Below are 23,489 nucleotides of genomic sequence, written 5' to 3'. Positions count from 1 at the left end.
AATAGGAATGGGATTTCATTCCCAAGAGATTTCATTCCCAAGGGAAGGGTAGGAAATGGCTATTCCTTTAAATTGGGGAATGTTATTCCAGTAGGAATAGGAATGGAATTCTGATTCCGCCCAACTAAACTGTTGAAGTTGGAATAACCCATTTTGATTCCAATTCCAAACCCCTATTCCCATAAACCAAACGGGACCTTACATATTTGCATTGTTCATCTTATTACACATATCTATTTATATATATATATACATATACAATTATATCAAATTTGAGGCTCATCTAGGTTGGACAAATGGACTTGACTAAATTCGGATTTGTCTTGGGCCTTAACCCAATTCTTAGGTTGGGCTGGATAGAACTTATATATTTGCTTTGTTCGTCTAACAATATATACCTATTTATTTATATACATGCATACATATAAAATTATGTGACAAATAGGACTTTACCCAGGTTTGGATCAGTCTTGGGCCTAACCCAATTCGTAGGATGGGCCTGGGTTGAGTTTAGACCCGGCCCATTCCGCCCGACTTGCACCCGAGTACATTCTTTACAGTTTTGGGTTTTCGTCATCCTGTTACACGTTTGACGTTTGGGATTTATTAGGGTTTTGGTCTTCTCATAGTGGCCTCCGAGTGCCGAGTGAGCGAGGAAGAGAGCGCTCTAACGAAAATGGTGAAGGGTCGCCAGGGAGAGCGAGTCAGGTCTGAAATCCTCCTCTTCGTTCGTTCTAGTAATCCTTTCTCTTGCCGTTAATTACGTTTCTATTTATCTTTAGTCTTTTGATCTCGATTGGTTTCTGTTTTGTTGTCTTTGTGTCGTTGCAGATTATACGTCAGAGGGACGATTCTCGGCTACAAGAGGTAAGAGACACAGTGAGGTCAAATTTCCATTGGTTTCAAGGATTGATTTCCTTCATGATGATTTTCTATCGACTTGTTTCTGAGTACTTCTGTGATGGGTCAGGTCGAAGTCGAACCAGTACCCGAACACGTCGTTGATACAGATCGAAGGCGTGAACACCAAAGAGGAGGTCGCATGGTACTGCGGCAAGCGAATGGCCTACATCTACAAAGCGAAGGTGAAGAAGAACGGATCCCACTACCGGTGCATCTGGGGAAAGGTGACCAGGCCTCACGGGAACAGTGGTGTGGTTCGTGCCAAGTTCAAGTCCAACTTGCCCCCCAGATCCATGGTACATTGTGCTGGAAGGCATCTGTTGTAAGTTTTGTTTCATGGGTTCTCGGGAATCATCTCAGTCTAATTTCTTTTCTGCTTTGTGCAGGGAGCGAGGGTTAGGGTCTTCATGTATCCGAGTAATATCTGAGGTATTACTTCCGTTTCCAAGTGTCCTTTCCTATTGTTGCTGGTTTGTTATCTTTCGTAATGTATTCCCCTTGCTTACCTGCCGTTTGATTTATTGCCCCTAATAAAATGGAGTGGTTTAGTTACCACTGGAAATCTTTGGTCCTGTCTTAAGGTTGTTTAGCAGCAGTCTTGGAAGTTATTTCCAGTGTGAAGTATTCAAGTAATTTATTTGCTTGTTTCAGTGTTGTCGGGATGTTTGTTTAAATACTCCTTCGGTTCTCCTTTCTCCCTTTTCATTTTTTCTGTCATGTTTTATGTTCACTGAAGCAGGAAAGTCCATGCATTCTATCGAATTCTTAGTTGTAGTCATAAGATAAGCTGACCCCGTATAGTTGGGACACTGCTTAGATGATGATTATGAGTCCTGACATAGTTAATTTTCTTGGTTTTGACATTTTCTCATTCTTGTTTTCTTTTTTTTTTTTTTTGTTTTATGTCAGGTTGAGCAGATACCAGGTTGAGGAGTATTAGGAACATAGAAGGATTGGGTTTGAATAGCTTCACATGCTGTTAAGAGTTTTTCTTTTCCCCATTTATTCCAGTACTTCTCAACTAGAATGGATATTTATTGCTTGACACTGTTTCTTTTGTGAAATGGAGAATAGTGCATTGAGAATGTTAATTTCTAGTTATATGCCTTTGTGGGAGCTTTACTTTTTTCTTGGTTAGTTGCATACCTGATTTTCTTTATTGCATTGAATTATACACAGGGCATAACTTTCCTTCGATTTATTGTGGGTTTGTTGCCTTGAAGTATTTTTCCTTTTATTTTTTATTTGTGTTAATGAGTTCTTTGTTTCTTTTAAATTCATACTATTGTGCATCTAAGATTACCATTTAGAATCCCCCCTTTAACGGGATTCCAATTCTATTAGAAGCCACCAAGGAAATGCTTTCTTTTCTTTCAAAGTTAATGCCTACTGCCCATGTGGCAGATATTTGTGTGTCGTTTCTGTGTTCTTGTGTTAAACTCCTGTGTTCTCTCTACATATGTAAATACTAAATATCTTAATTCCTGACAATTCACCTTGGGAAGTAACCTTTTATGCCATTATGGGGCATAGTGTAAATTAATATGTTGCAACATAGTTATGGCATAATGTAAATTAATTATTGCATAGTGTGAATTAATTATGATGCCATCAAGCATGGCATCCTTCCAATGCAGGAACCACCTTGCAATTGTTACTCAGAAACTGTTGAAAGTGGTTTCTTTCTGCAATACATACTGTTTTTTCTTGTCAATAAGCATGATGTTACATTAAGGATTTGTCTTCACACCAGAGAATTATCCATATAGGAGTCATAGGATCAGCTTTTCAAGCATCTGCATTTATGCTCCTGTTCATGTCATTTCCCCCCTGAATTGATAGTTCTTATTTTGAAGAATGTAAGGCATTTACATGTATAACCGGTTCAATGATTCAGTGGTTAAAATTCCTTAGAGGGTGTATATGTTGGTGCCAATGCTTAAGAGTTGTGAAATTATAGAAATTTTGAATTACTTGTAGAAGTCAATCCAGGTATGAGAAGATTCCAGGAGGATGATGCAGGTTAATTGCTTGTTGCTACATGAGAAAAATTAGTAGCTTCGCCACCGCTCTACCCTCCAAAGAAAAGCATCATTTAGTAGAATGAATGAATATAGGACACTGATTCCCTGTGGGTGCTACAGAGTAGATGAGATGCAGGTGTGGAAGCATCAAAGCATCCTACCTCCTCTGAGTATCGTACTTAATATCCTTGTATTTCAAGGATATCCCGTTAATATTATTTCAATGGTTGGGTGGGACCAAACTTGCCTAAAAAATATCATCTTTTTTAGATGGATTGGGTTAGTGGCAAAAGTTGATCTGGAGAAACTCAATTTGATCCTATTATCAGGGTTTAATGTTTGTTTCCATGGTGTCAAGATTCACAAAATATTCGAATATTCGATGGTTTCAAAAAACAAAAAAAAGGGAAATTATATTGCATGGAATTTTGTGTGGTCAAATGCTCTACAGTTGGATCCGGAGAAACTCAATTTGATCACATTTTCAGGGTTTTTAATGTTTGTTTCCATAGTGTCAAGATCCCCAAAATGTTGGAATATTTAATGGTTCCAAAAACAGAAAGGCTGAAAGGAAGGGGATTTATATTGCACAGAATTTTGTGTGGTCAAATGCTCCAAGATACCATAAGGAGTGTTTATGAAATCATGCAGGCTTTGCATATGCATCACCACGAGGGAATGTGGATGACTGGATGTCCTCTTTCTAGAGTTATTCAAAGTTTCTATTGACGGAAATAGTAGTTAATGAATGCCAATTTCATTCCTGGTTGGGTTTGGTTCTAGAGTTAATTGACCAAAATAGTAGCATCAGTGCATCACCACAAGGGAATTTGGATGACTGGATGTCCTCTGCCTAGAGATAATTGGCATTCCATCCCTGTTTGGTTTTGTGCTAGAATGAAATCAAGATTTTTTTTTTTATCAGCCACAAGTCTACAATGAGAAAGAGGGTTCCTAATGGAAAGTAACAAGATAAAGATAATTTGAATGGATTAAATTATCTGGATAGCATATTTTTGCATGGTTCAAGGGATAGAAGTCAACCGGCATTTGAAGTAGATATATACTCGTCACAAAATACCCTACTTAATGCAGCCATAATTGCAACTATTTGGGGTAAGCTACATGAATTTTATCCGGCCATTTTGCCCAATGAAGAGCTTTCTGTCAAAGTGTAGGTCAGACAATTTCCTTCTTCAGGCTTCAACCTTGTTTTCTTTGTTTTGTGTCTGCTCTTTAACTCTTTTATTTTGCCTTGTACTCTGCAAGTAGCAATGGGTTATTCTTCATCGGTGCAACATTGGCCATTGTGCATATGATATTGTCTAGGTCTACTCCCCCCCCCCCCGTTTCATCATGTCAACTTTGGATCTACGCCTAACTTCCCTCTCAATTGTAATCATTTCAATATTACCATTCCTGGCCTTTACAATCATCCATCCAGTATTCTCTTCTTAGATACTGCTGTCTTTTTTTTTTATTATTTTTTGAACATATTGTTTCATTGCCCATTACTCTATTCTATGATACATTTTGGCTTGCTGTCTTGTAAAAATTTCCTCTTAACTGTCAAACAATAATTGCTCCACTTCCAACTTTCTTTCTCTAATACTATGGTGAACATCCCTTCATTGGGGATGATTGATCCAAGGTGCTGGGATGGGAATACTTAGTTTGGGGCAAGGATCAAAATTTCACAATCTTTAGGCCAATACAATACACCAATACTCTATTTGGGGTTTGACTAGATTCACGGGTAGGCAGGCCTAAGACCGATTCCCTGACTAATTTTGGAAAAAAAAAATACTAAAAAATGTTGTGATCAGTTGAAACACCCAATAAGCAGGTTCATGTGTATTGGATGTATCAAGGAACCTTGGTTTGGGTTATTTCCTAATCATCAATCTTAACTGCACCACCATTGCTAATGTTATTTTTACTAAAATTGTTCTACAATCATAATCTAACTTATCTTGGAACCTTTTAATTTTGAATCATTTATCTATTATACTAACTTAGTATTTGGCCCATTTTTACTTTCAATCAACGATATATATTCTCAAGCGATAAAAATGTTTACTTTATCCATGACTAGGATATTTTATTTGTAGTTTTTTCATTTGCGTTGGGCCTGGGCCCTTTCAAAATATAACAGATGCTCAGCTCAAGCCTCTCCAAGTCTCCATCCATAACTATTCCAAAAAATGTATATTGCTGATTCTCGGTGTAAATCCATTTTGATTGGATATTCTTATGTTTCTTTTAGTGGTTCCTTCACCGGATGCCTTCAAATCTTTCTGATATGAAATTACGAATATACCTACTTAGGCTGCATTTGGTATTGCTTATTTTTAGGATTTATCTCCTTTTTACAAAAATTCAGTATTCATAAGGACATTTTCACTGCAAAAAGGTGATAAGGATGTATCCAATAATTGATATGGTCATCATGAACCAGAATTGGTTTTGACTGTGGGTTTATAGTAAACACACATGGGATCTGTATCTGATGCTCTAAAAAATTTGCTACTATTGCCTTGTGAGATGTCTCTCTTAAGATAAGAATTCCATGTCTGAGATACATTTTATCGTTGGATTAGAGTTTTGATATCAGGCATCATAAAGAAACTCTAACCATGACGCTAGACTCCAAAATGACTGATTTCACTTTAAGTTGTACATAATTCTAGCCCAGTAACATCAGTAACTATGTTGATAGGTTTGCAACAGTCGAATCCAATGTAAATTGAGAATATATCCCATACATGTATATGTTAAATTCATGAAGAGATGTTTTTGATTTACCGCTGGATGCTGTGTTCTTAAAATGTTTGCACAGTTTTTGTTTTTAGAAAACCCTCTTTCGCAAGTGAATAGTCAATAGTGATTAGTAAAAACATATACTGACGAAAAGGGCCTCTAATTGCTTTTACAATTGTATCTACATAAGCTAGGAAGTAGAATCATGAATACAAGAGGGTAATGCACAATTATTAAGTATATAGCCTATAGGTGTAATTGTATTAATCACCGAAATCTCCCCAATGTTTTTTATTTCATATTAATTTTTTGTATGTAAATTATTCATTAAGAAAACTAAAAAGCAAATTACTTAAACCTCCCCTATGCTTTGATCTTTACAAAAACATATCCCCTTTTAAATAAATGTGTGACACACCCCTTCTGTTCAATCTCTTTGTAATGGGGTATATTGAAATTGCATTAAGGCCCCATTTCCGTGGAAACATTTCCCTTGCATGGCAGTGTTTCTGCCTCACCGGCGTTCACAGGCGGCTCTACAAACGGTAAAGGCCTAGCATGGACTTCAACACTACTAGCAGTCGCCATACACAGATACCACTTACAGCATAGAGAAATTTCCATGTTGCATGACAAACTAAGAAATAAAAATGAACAGAGAATTCTTTATTTGTTCCTACGCCTCATTTGTTTTTTGGGAAGTTACTTATCTGGGTAGATGTTTGGCATTGATGCTGTTGCTTCAGAGATGTTTTTTAAGAAAACGGTGCTGTATGTGTGAGGGTTTGTTGCACCGTTTTCTAAGAAAATGGCTCTTTTTATTTTTTGACATTGATGCTACCACATAGGGTTTTGTTTGGTACCAGTGCTATATAACCGATTTCAGCATTGGTCTACTTTATTCAACTCCCAAGGTGATGTCATCTTGATGCCACGTCATTGCACCGCTGGTAGCAATGGGTAGTTTTTTGAGAAAACATTTAAATTTTGTGTTTCTTTAGACCACACTTTCCCAATTTTCAAGGTGTGGTCTGGAGTAACATTTTTTTTTTTGGAAAAACGATGCCAAATAAGAGGTTTTCTGAAGCACCGCTTTTTCTGATGTGGCATCAATGTGGCACTGTTTTCTGAATCAATGCCAACCGCCCAAATAAATGCACTTACCCATGGGAACATTTACGCTAGTAAGTGCATTTACCCATGTTCTTTTATTTATTGGGTAAACAAGACTGATAATTTTAGCAATAAAAACCATGATTAAAAATGACAATTTTATTCCATCAAAGTTTTTGACAACTTTCCCTCAGGTGAGAATGTTATTTACCCATCACTTAAGGAAAATAAATTTTTGTGAACCCCACATATATTTGAAAAGAGAACATGAGTATCTTGGTCAATGGAGTTTTGGTTTCTATTGACCAACTTCACCCCCCCCCCCCCAATACTAATGGGCCCTTACGGTTGAAAGACAACAGGGGATACACCGATTTTCATCAACTGAAAGGGAACACCCAAGCCAAACTGAGGGATCTTTAACCCAACAACCATGGGGAACATTAGAACTGTCTAGGAGACGAGCTACTATTCTATTTGAGTTCCTATTTATAAAAGACCAAATAAGAGAATCCGAACTACAAACTTCTTGTAGAATATCATAAAAAAGAAACCAAAGGTCTGATTTAGTTTTGCCACCTATAAACACCAGGCCTCGAATCGAGCCCAATTTATCACTATTTATACTAATTTGGCATAGGGTAAAAGGCTCTATTGGAGGATCATTAACCCAACAACCTCGGGGTCGGGGGTGCCCTAGAAACCATTTTACAAGATGACAATGAGACCAAAATATGTAATTTTTGAAGTTTAAAATTAATGAGGTTGAGGAAGAAATGAAGAAGAGCTATTAATCTTACAAAATTTATTTGTTTCTTTTGGTAGAACAGTGAATTTCACTAAAACATAGAAACAGAACAAGCAACAAACAAACAACTAAGAACATAACAAAAAAAAAAAAGACATGAGGCATTCCAGCAAAAGTGCTTGAGAAATAAAGGCCTTGCTTTGCTGTAATATGAGCAGCCATATTGCCATCTCTTCCAACAAAACCACAAGAGAAATGGTGTTCTTGAGACGAATGCAAGATGTCAGCAACCATGAACCAACAAACATGATCACACTATACTTCAGATGAAGATAAAGTTTTACCCAAAGATTGTCAATCACTTTCAAAAACAACCAAAGTCCCAACCTTGATTCATAACAAAAAGGAGACTCTCTTTGATTGTTAGGGCTTCAACATGTTGGGTAGAAACAATAAAGCTAGAAACTCATCCTTATAACCACAAAAGGACCATCATAATTATGCACGACCAAACCAAAACAATCTTATCCCACTTGCAAAAAAACCAACATTGATATTAACTTTTAACCATCCTCATGTTGGTGAAAACCAAACGGATCCTTTTGTCGATTAACTTTATTGGGAGATAGGTCTTTCTTCTTGAGATCTTGGCTTTGACAGAGGCTTTTAAATACATGTTGAGACAATGAAGCAACACTAGACATAAAATATTATTGTAAAAAATAAAATCATTTCTTTGCTTCCAGATGAACCATAAAAGTTGAGCAACAAATTCTTACACCAAATTTTTTTAATCCTTGTGAGCTCTAGGAAGTTCATGGCCGGCTCAAACAAACAAGTTGCCATCCATTTTTAGAGGAAATGGGTAATCATTTCAGCTCTAAAGATTTGATTTTATTTCAAACATAGTGATTCCATTTCTCCACCGAAAGACACTTAACTAAGAAACTTTGGATTTGAATGGATTGGTAGAAGGAAGGTATTAGGCACCCTTCTTTCTAAGCTGCAATAACGGTCCAATTTGAGATTTGTCTAGGCTTAACTTTTCTTCAAGAAAAGTTAGCAATAAGATTGCTCAAAATTCCAAGACTTTGTGGAAAATGCTCTCAAACTCCTAAACTTTCTCAACTCCTAAACTTGGTTCGAGTATAGCAGAAATTGAAAATACAAATTCCCTAGGTTTTGAGAGTTCAAACAACCCAAAATTAAAGTAAGGTACTACTAGAACTAAAATAAGTTGCTCAAAATTCTAAGACATTATAGAAAATTTTCTCAACTCCTAAACTTGGTTCGAGTAGAAGTTGTCAAGAGTTAAGTATGGATGCTTCCCTAAGATCCTCATTTCTTTGCCTCTTTACCCAAGTCTAGCAGAAGCTAGGAGTGCAAATTCTCCAAGTTTTGAAGCTTCAAGCAATTTAGAACAAAAATGGGTAAGGCACTACTAGTAGGGGTGGATTTGAGTCAAATATCTAACTATTAGAGCCCGGTTTGCCAATTGTTAGGCTCAAGCTCGATTCGAGCTAGAGACTTAAGCTCAAATTTGGCTCGGCTTAAAAGCTCATATGTTCGAGCTTGACTAGGCTTGAGCTCAGTTTAAATTAAGCTGAATCGAGCTTTTCACGATTCGAGCTTGAATGACTCATGAAGAGCTCGATTAGTTTTCCACCCTTAACTGCTAGAACTAAAACAAATTGTCTAGGCTTAACTTCCAACAAAAATTTAGCGAGAATATTGCTCAAAATTCCAAGACCTTATAGAAAATGCTCTCAACTCCTAAATTTGGTTCAAGGAAATGTTATCGAGAATTAGATATCGATATTCTCCTAAGACCACTGTCTCTCTACTTCTTTACCCAAGTCTAGAAGAAATTGAGAATGCAAGTTCCACAGCTTTTAAAAATTCAAGCAACTCAGAACTAAAACAAGGCAATATTAGAAAAAGATACTAGATTATTTGAAATGAACTTGAAGTAAGTAAAAAAATGGGACACTTACCTTTCAAATTTAACTTTATTAGATAGTTTCTAGAAGCTGAACCAGGTTGGAATGACACTTGAATGAGTCCTTGAGCTTAGGGGCTGCTTCTAGTTAATCCTCCAAGGAAAACAAGTGAGGGGTTTATGTTCCCCTAATGCCAAATGAAAGTAGAAAATGTCAATGGAGGAGGAAAGGCTTTAAGGGACAGATTTGAAACTCTAGGATGCAAGAATTGGGTGGATTTCTTGTGAAAAGATGAAAATAAGAGTTCTCTAGAAGTTTGGAATGCTTCTAGTGATCCCCCTTAGGCTCGATTTTTTACTCTATTTATAGAGAAAAAAGGGTGAAGAATGTATGAAACTCGTCTAATAGTAGGGTTAGTATTCCTATAACACATTTTCTTGTTAAGGATATTAAATGGAAGGTTTGCATGACAACCCAAGTAGCCTAACCCAATAGGGGGTAAATTGGGTTTTACGAGTTTTTCCTCTCCAAATGCCTTTTTAAAACTCAATGTGTTAAACAAAGATAAACATAGAGCAATATTGTGTGAAGTGCTTGTGTGATAAGCAAAAACAATATGAAGTAAGTATATATTATAAATAAACAATAGTTGCAAACAATAAAAGCATGCACAAAAGTTTATAGAGATTCGACTAAACCCAACCCTACATACTATCCCCAAGCACACCACCTGGGAGTTTTCACTAAAACCATCTAGACTATATATGCCAATCAAACCTTACAATTACATGTGCCAACCAAACCTTTAATGGTGTTCAAGCAATGAACACTCAAATACAACAAGATAATAACAATGTAAGCACAAACTATGTAATGCCTCTCAATAGAATGCTAAACAGCAATGGGCAACTAATCAAGAAGAAATTGCATGTGAACTATTCAAATGCAAGAAAATTCTAAACAATAATAGGCAACTACTTAGGAAGATATTAAGGAACTCTTGGCAAGAAGCTATGAAGCAAACAACAATTGCAAGTATGAAAACTTCTTTTAAGCTCATAATCTCTCCACTCAAGAATGCTCTATTGCTAATTCTCTCTAAAAACATTTTGCTCTTTTGCACAATTTCACTTCCTTGATATTTTTATCTCAAACATATATATTTATAGCAAAAAAATGCATAGAGAGCATATGACCGTTATAGATTTGTTGGGAAGAGGTTAATCCTTTCTAGGAAATGTTTATAACTTGTTTCTAACAAGATTGAAGGCTTACCAAAAGAGGAAAGATCTATTGAGCCTTCAAATGATAAAAAACTTATTTTTTGGTGAATTAGTCGACTGACTTGAATTAGTAGTCAATTTCTTCAACCTTATCAGGAGTTAGTAGTCAATTGATATAAACATATGTATTTATAACAAAAAAAACATGCATAGAGAGCATATGACCGTTATAGATCTGTTGGGAAGAGATTAATCATTTCTAAGAAATATTTATAACTTGTTTCTTACAAGATTGAAGGCTTACCAAAAGAGGAAAGATCTATTGAGCCTTTAAACGATAAAAAACTTATTTTTTTGGTGAATTAGTTGACTAGCTTGAACTAATAGTCAATTTCTTCAACCTTATCAAGAGTTAGTAGTCAATTGATATAAACATATGTATTTATAGCAAAAAAAATGCATAAAGAGCATATGGCTGTTATAGATTTATTGGGAAGAGATTAATTTTTTCTAGGAAATGTTTATAACTTATTCCAAACAAGATTGTAGGCTTACCAAAAGAGAAAAGGTCCATTAAGCCTTTAAACAGTGAAAAACTTCTTTTTTGGTGAAGTAGTCAACTGGCTTGAATTGGTAGCCAATTGCTTCAACCTTATCAAGAGTTAGTAGTCAATTGAGATCTCCAATAGTTGACTATTACTCACAAGAGAAAATATTTTCTCTATGGTAGTTGACTACTACATCTTGGCAGTCAATTACTTGGTGTACTTAAGTTCTCGATTGTTTAAGATAGTCACATATCCCATTTCATTAGTTGACATTAGACTCAACTATTATAGGTAGTTGACTACATAGTGACACCAATCTCGGCTTTCACAAGTAGTCGATTATAGGATATGTCCAACCTTAAAAAACTTTATCCAGTGACACCTAAAGTTAGGAAATCGACTCCTTAAGATTCCACACGTGTAAACATTACATTTTAGTTTAGATAAAGTCTCCTATCCTCCTAAAACTAATTTAACTATTGGTCCCTAATGCTGCATTTGGAAATAATGCAAATGGAGTGTAAATCCTAGTTCAGGGTAAATTTGCACTATTGTTCACTTTTGCCTGTGTTTGGCAACATTACATTTATGTATTGACAAATGACAAACCAATGCATATTTACATTGATAGCAAGATGTAAAAGCATATGCTTTTAATACATATTTACATTTGATAACAAGATGTAAAAGCTATTAACATTTGCATTCAAGTGGGCTTTTGATAAGAAAAAGCATATGCTTTATTGAAATTCATGTTTGCGTCCATTACAACTAAAAGTATTATTGGTAAGAAGGAAATTTGTCAGTGCAAAACTAACCCAACATTGCAATTTATATGAACCATTTTACACTACATATTTACATTCACACTTATTTGCATGTTTCGAAACATAGCCTAAGGTCTTAATAATGTTGAGGTAAGCCATAATTAGGCCAATGCTGTCCATCTTGCATATGATTATATTAAGTCTTAAATAAATAAAACACATAGGAACCACTAGAGCTTGATGCTTTCTTCTTCTTCTTCTTCTTCTTCTTCTTCTTTTCTCCTCCTCCTTATGTTGTCATGGTAGCACTTCTTCTTGCTCATTTAGCTTTAGAGATGTTTAGTCCTAAATAAATAAAACACATAGAAACTATTAGAGCTTGATGCTTTTTTCTTCTTCCTTATGTTGTCATGGTAGAACTTCTTGCTCATTGAGCTTTGGAGAATGTTTAGTCCATTAATAGACTATTATTTGCTTCATTAAGACTCTTGAGTTCAATCGATGATTCTTTTGCTACAATTACACACTTATTTTTCCACATTATTAGTAACTTTAACACGTTTGTTATCATCAAAATACATAGAGTCAACAATCTCCCCCATTTTAATGATGACAGACCATTAATTGAAAATGATAACATTTGAAAGCACATATAGAGAGTTTAAGTTTAAAGCCCCCTTGTAATTATTTTACATGACACATATAAACAGATAAATATGATAAAGAATAAATAACAATTCATAAATAAAACGCATGTATAAAGATCAATTTTCATCTCCCCCCTATTTCAAGCAATTGATGCATCACCAATTTTTTAATTCTTTTTTGCTTTCCCTCTGTTTCATGAGGTGATGCATCTTCCTTTGATTTGGGGGTATTCTTCCTCTATTTAAGTTGGAACATGCGAAAGTTGCTCATTTAATCAATTGAGCATTTTCTACTAGTGTGCTTGAGCACTTCCAACACATCATTTAACAAACATATTCAACAAACATTTATAGCAAGCAAATAATCAATTTATGCATTTTTTCACATTTTTCACATCAATCATATATTTCTCCCCATTTTAGCATTAACAAAAAGGAAAGAAAGCATGTGGAAGATTAAGCAATCAAGAGTATATAGACCAATGCTAGCAGATATGCAACATAATATATAAGTGTACCAACATTATCAAAACACCGAATAAAAACAAAAGTGTATGAGTTGTAGATTATGGTGCCATGGAAATAAAGGGAATGATTAAAGAGGAGAGTTTAATAGTCCAAGAATATAAGAGAGACAAAGAGGGGAAAATAGATTAAGACACCATGAATAAAATTTTCATGCTGTAGCTGATTAGGTTGGCTTCTAAGAATTTGATCTCTGATATCCATTAAGATTTCAAGTAAGTCCCTAGTTTCCCTTTGCATTTTTTCTTAAAAGGCAAGAAATTCTTGTTTATCCATCTCCAATTGTTGCTTCATGCAGTTGATACATTCCATTTTAGTGTTGATCATCTTGACAAAATGGGTAGTTTGTGCTCATTTTCATACATTGCATCCATACAAGCTTCCAAAGTATCAAAACAAATATGTAGCCCTATACTATGGGTGAAGGTGTTGAGGCTTTGAGAAAAGTCATTCTTAGTGAAGGATGTTAGACTTTGGGATGAAAATGGGATATCTATAGGATCAAAATGAGTCATGTTATCCCTACCAAATTGATCATTATCCTCATAACGAGGAGTCTATTCCTCCTTGTCATTTAGATTCTTGATAGCTAAGCAATCAATGAAATAATGTCATCCCATACTCCAAAGCGTTCTTGACCAAATTCATCCTTCTTAAGGTACAAATGTTTATAAACTCACCTTCAGGGGTGACCCTTGGCTCATTGCATAGATTGACTCCCACCTAATTGATGACCTTTGTGAGTGCCATCCCATACGACAAATGGCTTAAGGTGTTGATTGATGCCTCGTTATATGTTTCTTGATGCAGTACAAGTAGGGGTGTCAACAAAAAACCGATTTCGAATTCAAGATGTGACATAATCGAATTGGATTTGGATAATTCAAATATCTAATTGGTCGAATTCAGATATGACTTGATTCTATTTGATAAATATCCGAATTTGACAGATTATTTAATTCTTCTATATAATATATAAATATTTAAATGCCTAATATAATTTATATATAATAATTAAATTATATGAACAATTTATATATTTATATACTTATATAAATAAAATATTTATTTTATATATTTATTAATTACCTAAAATACTTAATTAATCAAATTCAAATTGAATCGATATTCAAATATTTAATTAGATCGAATTTGAATTTTGATTTTCAAAATCCGTCAAAAATAAAAAATTCTAATCGGATTCAAATTCAGATATTGCTTGATCCGATTCGAATTCAATCCGTTTACACTCCCAAGTACAAGAGTAGAAGTTTCAACTAAGAGATGCTACCAAATGAGCCCTTCTTTGGAAAAACACCTTAGCCATCATTAAATGCATAACTCTCATGGGTACTTGTAAGTCCTTCACTTGGGCGGCCTATATGTGTGATCAAGATTGGGGTTTTCAGTGCATCTACATACCCAATATCTATATTGTCAACCACCTTCCTTTCTCATAAGACATAGGTCCCTCATCACTTATCTCTAGAGTTTTTCCAATTCTTCTAGTATAAGTTGTATTGTTACCCCTTGGACAATTGTCTCAAGCTCAAAACATTTTAGGGTAAGGTTGGCATATAAGTGACATACTAGTGTTGGGTAGATCAATTCATGAAAGTGAACCAAGTTCTCCCACCCTAGGCAGCATAAGGGAGATTTAATATCAATTCCTTCATTATTTAGGAAGGAAAAATTAACCATCATCCCTTCAAGAATTTCTCCTCTTTGGGCCTTAAAGGGTGCATTCCTCTTTTTTCTACCACTTGTTGAAGCCACTAATGAGGTTGGATAGTGATATACAATGAGCACGGTCTCTCTTTTCATGTTTTAAGTGGATAGAACTTTAAAAGTGAAGAGAGATTTGTATTTAGGTTGCATTTGGTTGTAATGCAAACACAAATATGTACATTATGTATTTACCTGTTTTCGGTTCATGAATGCAAACATGGTTCACATTTTAAACTGTTTTTGCACTCATCTTGTTTGTTTGAAATTGGTGTAAAGTGTGGGTCCATAATTAAATGCTCCAACTATCTCTATGGTCCAATGCCTTAAATTTGGTCAAAAAGTTAATTATCAAAAGAATACAAAATTGTATCCAAAAAACAGGTACAGTAATGCCCTCTTCTCAGAGCACAAAAGTGTCAGAAAATACATTTTTTTATCTGATAACCATTACTTTTTTACATATCAAACAAACACTCACAAACGTGAACCGGTTTACAAACTTTGCTCTTGAGCACAGTTTGAAAAAATAAAAAAATCCAAAACTTTTGGCTAAATTTGGAAGGAGTATAAATACAAATATGTAGAGTGCAAAACCTTATATTTTTTTATGTATTTGCACTGAACATATTTGCATTTGTACTCCTTCCAAACTAAGCCAAATTACGCCAAAACTTGGACAAGGACTGAAAATCCAAGCATAAATTGCATGTTAGATTGGTTTGGGCTAAAGTTGAACCCTTTTAAGTTGCACCCCCAGAATCAATTCATCAACCATGTAAGAAATCCTTCCAAATAGGGGTGATGATAGGTTGAGCTGGGCCTTCAACTTTTATGTATAAAATATTAAATGTGTGATATTTTATATTTTGTCATACATAACATATTTTATACATTACATAATGCAAAATGTTATATATAATATATTTTGCAAGTGTCATATATTTATATAAAATATAACCATACATACATGTATATTGTTTATGTATAAATAACATTATATATAGGAGAATATGTGTGAGCTTGGCCTGGCCATGCCGAGCCTGAAGTATTGGGCCCAGGCCCGGCTCTGAAATTTCCAGGGCCTCATGTGGGCCTGAACACGACACCTAGGCCCAGGCCTGGAATTTTCGGGCCGGGCTGAATTGATGCCAAACAGGGCCTTGTTTCAATCAAGGCGATCTCACCATTCTTTACAGCAAGTTATGGGCTTTGATAATGGGTTATATTAGGGTTTTTGTCTTCCAATAGCAGTCTCCGAGTGCCGCGAGGGAGAGAGAGAGAGAGAGAGAGAAAGAGAGAGAGCTGTAACGAAAATGGTGAAGAGTCGCCAGGGAGAGCGAGTCAGGTCTGAAATCCTTCTCGTCGTTCGTTCTAATAGTCCTTTCTCTGTCCCTTATTTACTTTTATATTTATGTTTTCTTCAATCTTCTGATCCCGATTGATTTTCTGTTTTGTTGTCCTTGTGTCGTTGCAGATTATACGTCAGAGGGACGATTCTCGGCTACAAGAGGTAAGAGAAATGGCAAAGTCAATTTTCCATTGGTTTCAATGATTGATTTCCTTCGTGAAAGTTTTTTCTCGACTTGTTTCTGAGTACTTCTGTGATGGGTCAGGTCGAAGTCCAACCAGTACCCGAACACGTCATTGATACAGATCGAAGGCGTGAACACCAAGGAGGAGGTCGCATGGTACTGCGGCAAGCGAATGGCCTACATCTACAAAGCGAAGGTGAAGAAGAACGGATCCCACTACAGGTGCATCTGGGGAAAGGTGGCCAGGCCTCATGGGAACAGCGGTGTGGTTCGTGCCAAGTTCAAGTCCAACTTGCCCCCCAGATCCATGGTACATTATGCTGGAAGGCATATATCGTAAGTTTTGTTTCATGGGTTATCGGGAATCACCTCAATCTTGTTTATTTGCTGCTTTGTACAGGGAGCGAGGGTTAGGGTCTTCATGTATCCGAGTAATATATGAGGTATTACTTACATTTCTTCGTGCCCTTTCATATTCTTGTTGATTTATCGTCTTTCGTAATGTATTTGCCTTGCTTGCCTGGCGTTTGGTTTATTGCCCCTAAGAAAATGGAGTGGTTTAGTTACCACTGGAAGTGTCTGGTCCTTTAGCGCTTGTTTCAACATGTATTCTTCATACAATAGGCTCTTGCTATTAGCAATCTTAAAGTCGTTTAGCAGCAGTCGTGGAAGTTATCTTCCGTTTTGGGGTATTCAAGTAATTCATTTGATTGCTTTCATGATGTTTGTTTAAAATTCCGTTTGGTTGTCTTTTTCCCCCTTTTTCAGAGTCCTGAGATAGTTAATTCCTTTTGGTTTCGACAATTTCTCATTCTTGTTTTCTTGTTTTTGTTGTTTTATGTCAGGTTGAGCAGATACCAGGTTGAGGAGTATTAGGAAAATAGAAGGATTGGGTTCAAATAGCTTCCCATGCTGATAAGAGTTTTTCTTTTCCCTGTTTATTCCAATATTTCACAGCTAGAATGGCTAGTTATTATTTGATACCCTTTCTTTTTTGAAAGGGAGAATGGTGCATTGAGAATGTATGCAAGTTTCTAGTTATAAGCCTCTGTGGGAGCTTAGATATTTTTTTCTTGGTTAGTTGTATTCCTGATTTTCTTTATTACATTGAATTATACAGAGTGAGTAACCTTACTTCAATTTAATGTGGACTTGTTGCCTTGAAGTAATTTTCTTTTATTTATATTTGTGTTAATGAGCTCTTTGTTTCTTATAATTTTATATGTTGTACCTCTTGGATTACTATTTACAACCTCCCCTTGTCCATGTGATTCCAATTCTATTAGAACGTACCAAGGAAACGTTCTTTTTTCTTCAAAGTTAATGCCTAGTGCCCATGTGGCCAGATATTTGTGTGTTCTTGTGTTATGTTCCTGTGTTCTCTCAATATATGTAAATACTAAATATCCTAAAAATTCCTGATAATTCACCTTGGGCGGTAAAACTTTTATGCCATTCATGGGGCATAGTGTAAACTAATTGCGTTGCAACACAGCATGGTTAAAGAAGCATCAAGCATGGCATCCTTCTGATGCAGGAACTTTCTTGCAATTGTCACCCAAAACTGTTGAAAGTGGATTATTGCTGAAATCTCACATCTGCTGACAATTGACTATGGATAGTTCTAGTGTTTATGTATTAAAGTATAGGGATGGACGGCAGGAGGCTTTCGAAGTAAATATATATTCTTTTCACCAAATACCCTACTCAACTCAGCCATAATCCCTAACTATTTGGGGTAAGTTTCATGAATTTTATCCTGCCATTTTGCTCAATCAAGCGCTTTATGTCAAATTGTAAGTCGGATAATTTCCTCCCCGTTGAACCTTGTTTTCTTCGGTTTGTCTCTCTTTTAGGGCCTTGTTACTTGTACTTTTTAAAGTTATTCTTCATCACTGCAACATTGGTCATCTATGCATATTGTCTGGGTCTACTTTCCCTCATCTTGTCATCATTGAAGCTACTGCCAAGTCCCCTCTCTCTTGTAATCGTTTCTTTTTTACCATTCCTGATCCTTCCACTCAACTTGTCATCTATGCATATTATCCAGTATTCTCTTCTTAGGTACAGCTATTTTTTGAACATATTATTTATTAATTGCCCATCAATCCACTCTCTTCTATGTTACATTTTTCGTATTGCTGTCTTATAAAAATTTCCTCTTACACCGTCAAACAATTGCTCCACTTCAACTATCTTTTCTCTAATTCTATGGTGAATATCTCTTCTTCAGTGACTGATAAAAAAAATCTCTAATTCTAATGTTATTTTTTACTAAAATTGCTATGCATATTCTTAATCAGTTAATCTATCTCATCTTGAAACATTACTTTTTTTTTGGTAACATCTTGAAACATTACCTTTGAAGCATTTTATCGTTCCCAGACTTTGTATTTGGCCCGCCTTTAGCTTTAGATAAAATGTATTCTGCCAGAGAAATGATACTGGAAGAGCTTTAGCAGATAGTCTATTGCTGACTCTTGGTGTAAATCAATTGTGATTGAAACTCACTTTTAGTGTTCCTTCACTGGTTATAATACCTTCATATATTAATTATTCAATGACTAATTCAATTAATTGATATGGTTATCATGCACCCAAATTGGTTTCGAGTGTAGAACCGTGCCTCTTCTACTTGCTGCTTTTACAATTTTATTTACAGCTGGGAAGTATAATCATGAAAATAGGAGGCATAGAGCTAATGCCATATTTTATTATATAAGGGTAAATTATTTAATCCTCCCCTCCATATTGTTCTTTATAAAAACCTTAGTCCTCTTTCAAATAAATGTATAAATACACTCCTTCCCAAATCTTTGCCTCTTCTCGAGAAAGTTGGGGTTATGTCTCAATGGGAATCCCATTCACCTCAACTTTCTTGAATAGAAGAGGTAAGGATTTAGGATTGTTCATTTTTTGTCAACATTTGGATGATTGGTAAAGAGAATTAGATTATATTTGAAGGGCATTTGTGTCTTTTCAAATGGCACTTGATGGCTGGTTTGACACGTTTTGAAAGTTTGGTATCAAGTTTAGTATCCAAATTTTAAAATGTGACAATTTAGTACTTGAACTTTCATGTGAGATTTAATAATTTTGAAAATATCAAAATTACCCTTAGAAAATACATTGCTCATCATCTTCTTCCTTGGGAAAATGATGTGCCGTTGCACTTAAAGACCATACCACCCTCTCCCGGCTCCCATCTTCCCCACCATCATTGGTCAATCCCTCCCAAATTCACATTGAGTCGGACTCGCTCGACCAGAAAAGAGTAGTCGACCAGATCTCTTCCATCCTTGATCGCCGTGATGTTCCTCATCGTGAAGCCCCTCTTTGCCTTGTCTGTCTCAATGACTCTTTTGTCGCTTGTACTCTTGCTATTGTTGGCGTTGATGTCTCCCTTCAGAATGCCTCTAGATGGAACCCTTTACAGGAAGCGGTGTGTCGCTACAGCTTCAAGATCGCTCACTCTGCTCTGCCTCCACTGCCGTTTCGCTTGGTCTAAATGGCACTTTAGACTCTCGCCTCATTGCGGTTCGTTGAAGAATGCGACTATTACATGGAGATCGCCTCATTGCGGTTCTAGATGGAACCCTTCGTCAGCAAGATCGCTCCTTCGGACACTTATAAGATTTGGAAGCGTGATGGCAATCTCCGTGTTGACACTTATCTTGCCGAATTCAATGGTTTGAAGATACAATGGGCTGATCAAAGCTTTTTGTTCCTTGGAGAGGGCGTTCGAGATTTCGGTGTCCCCTTTGGCTCTTTACTAGTACTCAATCGTGACAAGCGGAAGATATTCTACACCTTAAAAAATGCTGTTTGCAGACAAGTGTTTACCGCCCTGGCATGGATGTTACCAAGGCTGATCTGGTAGGGAGAATGAATTGGAGAAGGCAAGAGAAAATGGAAACCGTTGGAGAGTGGAAAGCCAAGGTCTACGAAGGAGCGATCTTGCTGATATAAAATTGGAGGCTATTGGGATATAACTAAGATCGAGAGCTGAAACTCTGGAGTCCTTACATGTAACTCTGTTGAAACCGCAAGGATTCTGATTCCACTGCCAATTTTGAAGTAAGTTTGGATTTAAAACCGCAAGAATTCCATCCCCAAATCCGGTGGCAACAGATGCACAGTGGCGGTGAACAGTATGATGCAGAAACCATGGTTCGGACTAGAACAGTGGCAGTGAACAATGCTCATAGACTAGAATATTGGCAGTGAACTCTTGTTTAGTTCTGACTCTATGAACACTGGTTTTCTTTCTCTGGTTTTCTCCTGTGGCGGGGAACAATGGCGGTGAACTTTTGTTTAGTTCTGACTCTATGAACATTGGTTCTCCTATGGTGGGGAACAATGGGGTGTTCAACAAAGGAAACGAAGAACAGTGGTAGTGAACAATAAAAAATTAGATGAAATTTTAGGGGCATGTGTCTTTTCCCATGACACTTAACGACGAGTTAACGCCATGTACTAGATTGTCACAAAATGAAAGTTCAGGTACTAACTTGTCGCATTTTAAAGTTCGGGTATTAAACTGACACTCGACCTAAAGTACAGGATACCTATTGAGAATTTTCCCCAAGTTATATTTTAAAGTTCGGGGACCAAAGTGGTACTAGGCCCAAAGTACAGAGAGCTAATCGGGAACGTTCTCTTGAAGTTACAACAATTCTTTTAATTGTAACCATTGAGGTAGAAACATTTCCCTTTTTATGTTAGAGTTTCTTCCTAATTGGTCTTTATAGGTGGCTCTGCAAACGGTAACAACCAATCATCGGCTCCAACACTACAAGCATTCATTTGACATGGATACCACTTGTTAGGACATAGGAGTGAGCAAATGGGTAGGTTCTACGTGGAACCAAATGGAACTGATCTCGGACTGGCCTTGAACAGACCCTACCCAATTCTTAGGACCAACCACCTTGGTCGGTTTTTGGGTTTGTGGGTTTATCCTACCCGAACTGACCTGATGAATCGGCCTTTGCTTGGCCTTGGTGAAATGGTCTTGGTGCCTTGGACCAAATTTGTCTTTCAATATACCCAAAATACTTTTGAGGATGTGAAAGATTAAACCCTAGCACTAATGATTACAGAGGCCATTGTATCACTACATCACTTAAGTAATTTGATCATTTGTTTTCATTTTGATATTAGTGGGACACGGGCTTGTTAAAGGAAATTGAGATGAAGTTTTGTAACATTCTTAGTTGGGCCGAGTTACCATTTTCAACCCAAATATTATTTTTGGGTTATTTATTATTAGATAAATTTGTATTAATTCTCATTATTTTTATTTTTTATTATTTTAAAGTATTTTTAATTCAACTTATTATTAGTTTTTATTTTATTTTATTGTTGCTATTTTTTAAAACTATAAACATTAATTAATGTTAATAGATTTAACAAAATTAAGTATTCACTATTAATTATTATTATTATTATTATTATCAAAATCAACTAATTTACTATTAATTAAATGAAATCTAACTAATTTCTTATATAACCTACTATTAACGAATTCACAGGAAAACCTCACTACAAGAAAAGTGATTTTTAGCGGCATTTGAAAGTGTCGCTAAAGATAGGTAAAAACGCCACTAAAGGCTATTGCGGCATTTACAAATTACACCACCGACATCTGAGTCGGTAAAAGTTTTAGTGGCATTTATCCCATTTTTAGTGGCACTTACATAAATGCCAATAAAACTTACTTTCAGTGGCGTTTATCCAAATTTTAGTGGCACTTATATAAACACTAATAAAAAGCATTTTTAGTGGTGCTTTATTCTTCCTTTAGTGGTAGTTTCAAATGCCATTTTTAAATTTAATAATGGAATTTATTGGCACATTTAGTGGCAATTCGTAGTGCCACTAAATAGCAACCGCTATAGTGGCAATTATAAGTGCCACTATAAGGGTACCATAAAAGCGACATTTTTAAATATTTATCTGTATAGTGGCATTTATAATTGCCACTAATATTCATTTAGGTTTTAGTGGCATTTACAAGTGCCATTAAATGTCTAAACGTATTCACATGCATGCTAAAAAATAATAAAAATGAAGCAACAAAAAAGATGTGGCTTATAATATAATGGTAATTGGACCTATATCAATAAATATTAATTTCATCATGCCCTTTAAATCAAATGCATATTATATATTTAATTAAAAAATCAAATAATTATAAAATTTAACCAAATAAACCATTTTCATATAAAACAAATTTATCATAAAATGTTTATATATACAATTGTCACTTACAAATCATAGATCCATAATGGATAAGGCCAAAAACCAACAAAAAATCATTTCGCTCTATGATGTCCAAAATCTTCATCAAAATCCAAAGTATACATCTTCAATACCTTCCATGTTAACAATTTCTTGAAAAAACAAATACATCTTGTTTATAAAAACTAGATATAATATTTATATTTTTGGATCTAATAATAGATGGCTTAGAGATAGATAGATAAATAGAGAGAGATCTTACATAACTGATATTAAAAACTAAAAACCAAACACAACCTAAGACATCATCAATCACAGTAAAAACTAAAAGGGTTCGACTATGATATGGAAAATATATGATATCTGAAAATTTTCTGACCAGTCAATTGGAATCATAAACGTGGTAGCCAATCAGGTGTTATTTATCAAAATTCATGGGTGGGTTTTGATTGGCTAAAACTCTTCCCATACCATATTTCCACATCATAGATTTTCCCAAATTAGAAGCCTTTCAATTCGATGGCTATCTATTCAAACTTTCAAACTAAAAACTTAGGCCACACATAAAGAAGGCTAAATCTATTTAAACTTTCAAAGTTCTATGGACAATCAGCAATAGAACATTCATAAGTTATTGGGTATATTTGGAACCATGGTTGTTTCTTAGACAATGTTTATACCTTAGTTTTGTCTTGTTCACAGAACCTCCCAATTGAAAATATCTAACAAGTTAAATAAATTAGCAATCTAATGGATTAAAAGAGATTAACTTTTTTTTTTTTTTTTGT

The 23,489-nt window shown here is 35.4% G+C and overlaps 2 protein-coding genes across 2 annotated transcripts; both read left to right on the top strand.

Annotated features, from left to right (window-relative positions):
* Positions 1–630: 630 nt before the first annotated feature.
* Positions 631–2,004, top strand: LOC148845855 (large ribosomal subunit protein eL33w). The gene is made up of 5 exons (XM_088953919.1): positions 631–708; positions 832–867; positions 971–1,199; positions 1,290–1,332; positions 1,813–2,004. The coding sequence occupies exons 1-4, from the start codon at positions 677–679 to the stop codon at positions 1,329–1,331; spliced, it is 339 nt and encodes a 112-aa protein (XP_088810045.1). The 5' UTR covers positions 631–676; the 3' UTR covers position 1,332; positions 1,813–2,004.
* A 14,021-nt stretch (positions 2,005–16,025) lies between these two features.
* LOC148845854 (large ribosomal subunit protein eL33w-like) lies at positions 16,026–17,641 on the top strand. The gene is made up of 5 exons (XM_088953917.1): positions 16,026–16,271; positions 16,401–16,436; positions 16,540–16,768; positions 16,859–16,901; positions 17,304–17,641. Exons 1-4 carry the CDS (start codon positions 16,240–16,242, stop codon positions 16,898–16,900), a joined length of 339 nt encoding a protein of 112 aa, XP_088810043.1. The 5' UTR covers positions 16,026–16,239; the 3' UTR covers position 16,901; positions 17,304–17,641.
* Positions 17,642–23,489: the final 5,848 nt, after the last annotated feature.

Source organism: Nelumbo lutea, chromosome 7 (genome assembly GCF_056320005.1).
Source record: "Nelumbo lutea isolate HS-2025 chromosome 7, American lotus-T2T, whole genome shotgun sequence".
Classification (NCBI taxonomy): domain Eukaryota; kingdom Viridiplantae; phylum Streptophyta; class Magnoliopsida; order Proteales; family Nelumbonaceae; genus Nelumbo; species Nelumbo lutea.
The sequence above is the reverse complement of the archived record's forward strand: the minus strand, read 5'-3'. Positions and strand labels throughout refer to the sequence as shown.

Bases quoted from the DNA above. Each gene is read 5' to 3' on its own strand.
- LOC148845854 (XM_088953917.1), top strand. From the start codon at position 16,240: ATGGTGAAGAGTCGCCAGGGAGAGCGAGTCAG. The intron at 16,272-16,400 runs GTCTGAAATCCT...GTGTCGTTGCAG, and splicing joins CGCCAGGGAGAGCGAGTCAG to ATTATACGTCAGAGGGACGA. The intron at 16,769-16,858 runs GTACATTATGCT...TGCTTTGTACAG, and splicing joins ACTTGCCCCCCAGATCCATG to GGAGCGAGGGTTAGGGTCTT.
- LOC148845855 (XM_088953919.1), top strand. From the start codon at position 677: ATGGTGAAGGGTCGCCAGGGAGAGCGAGTCAG. The intron at 709-831 runs GTCTGAAATCCT...GTGTCGTTGCAG, and splicing joins CGCCAGGGAGAGCGAGTCAG to ATTATACGTCAGAGGGACGA. The intron at 868-970 runs GTAAGAGACACA...GTGATGGGTCAG, and splicing joins ACGATTCTCGGCTACAAGAG to GTCGAAGTCGAACCAGTACC.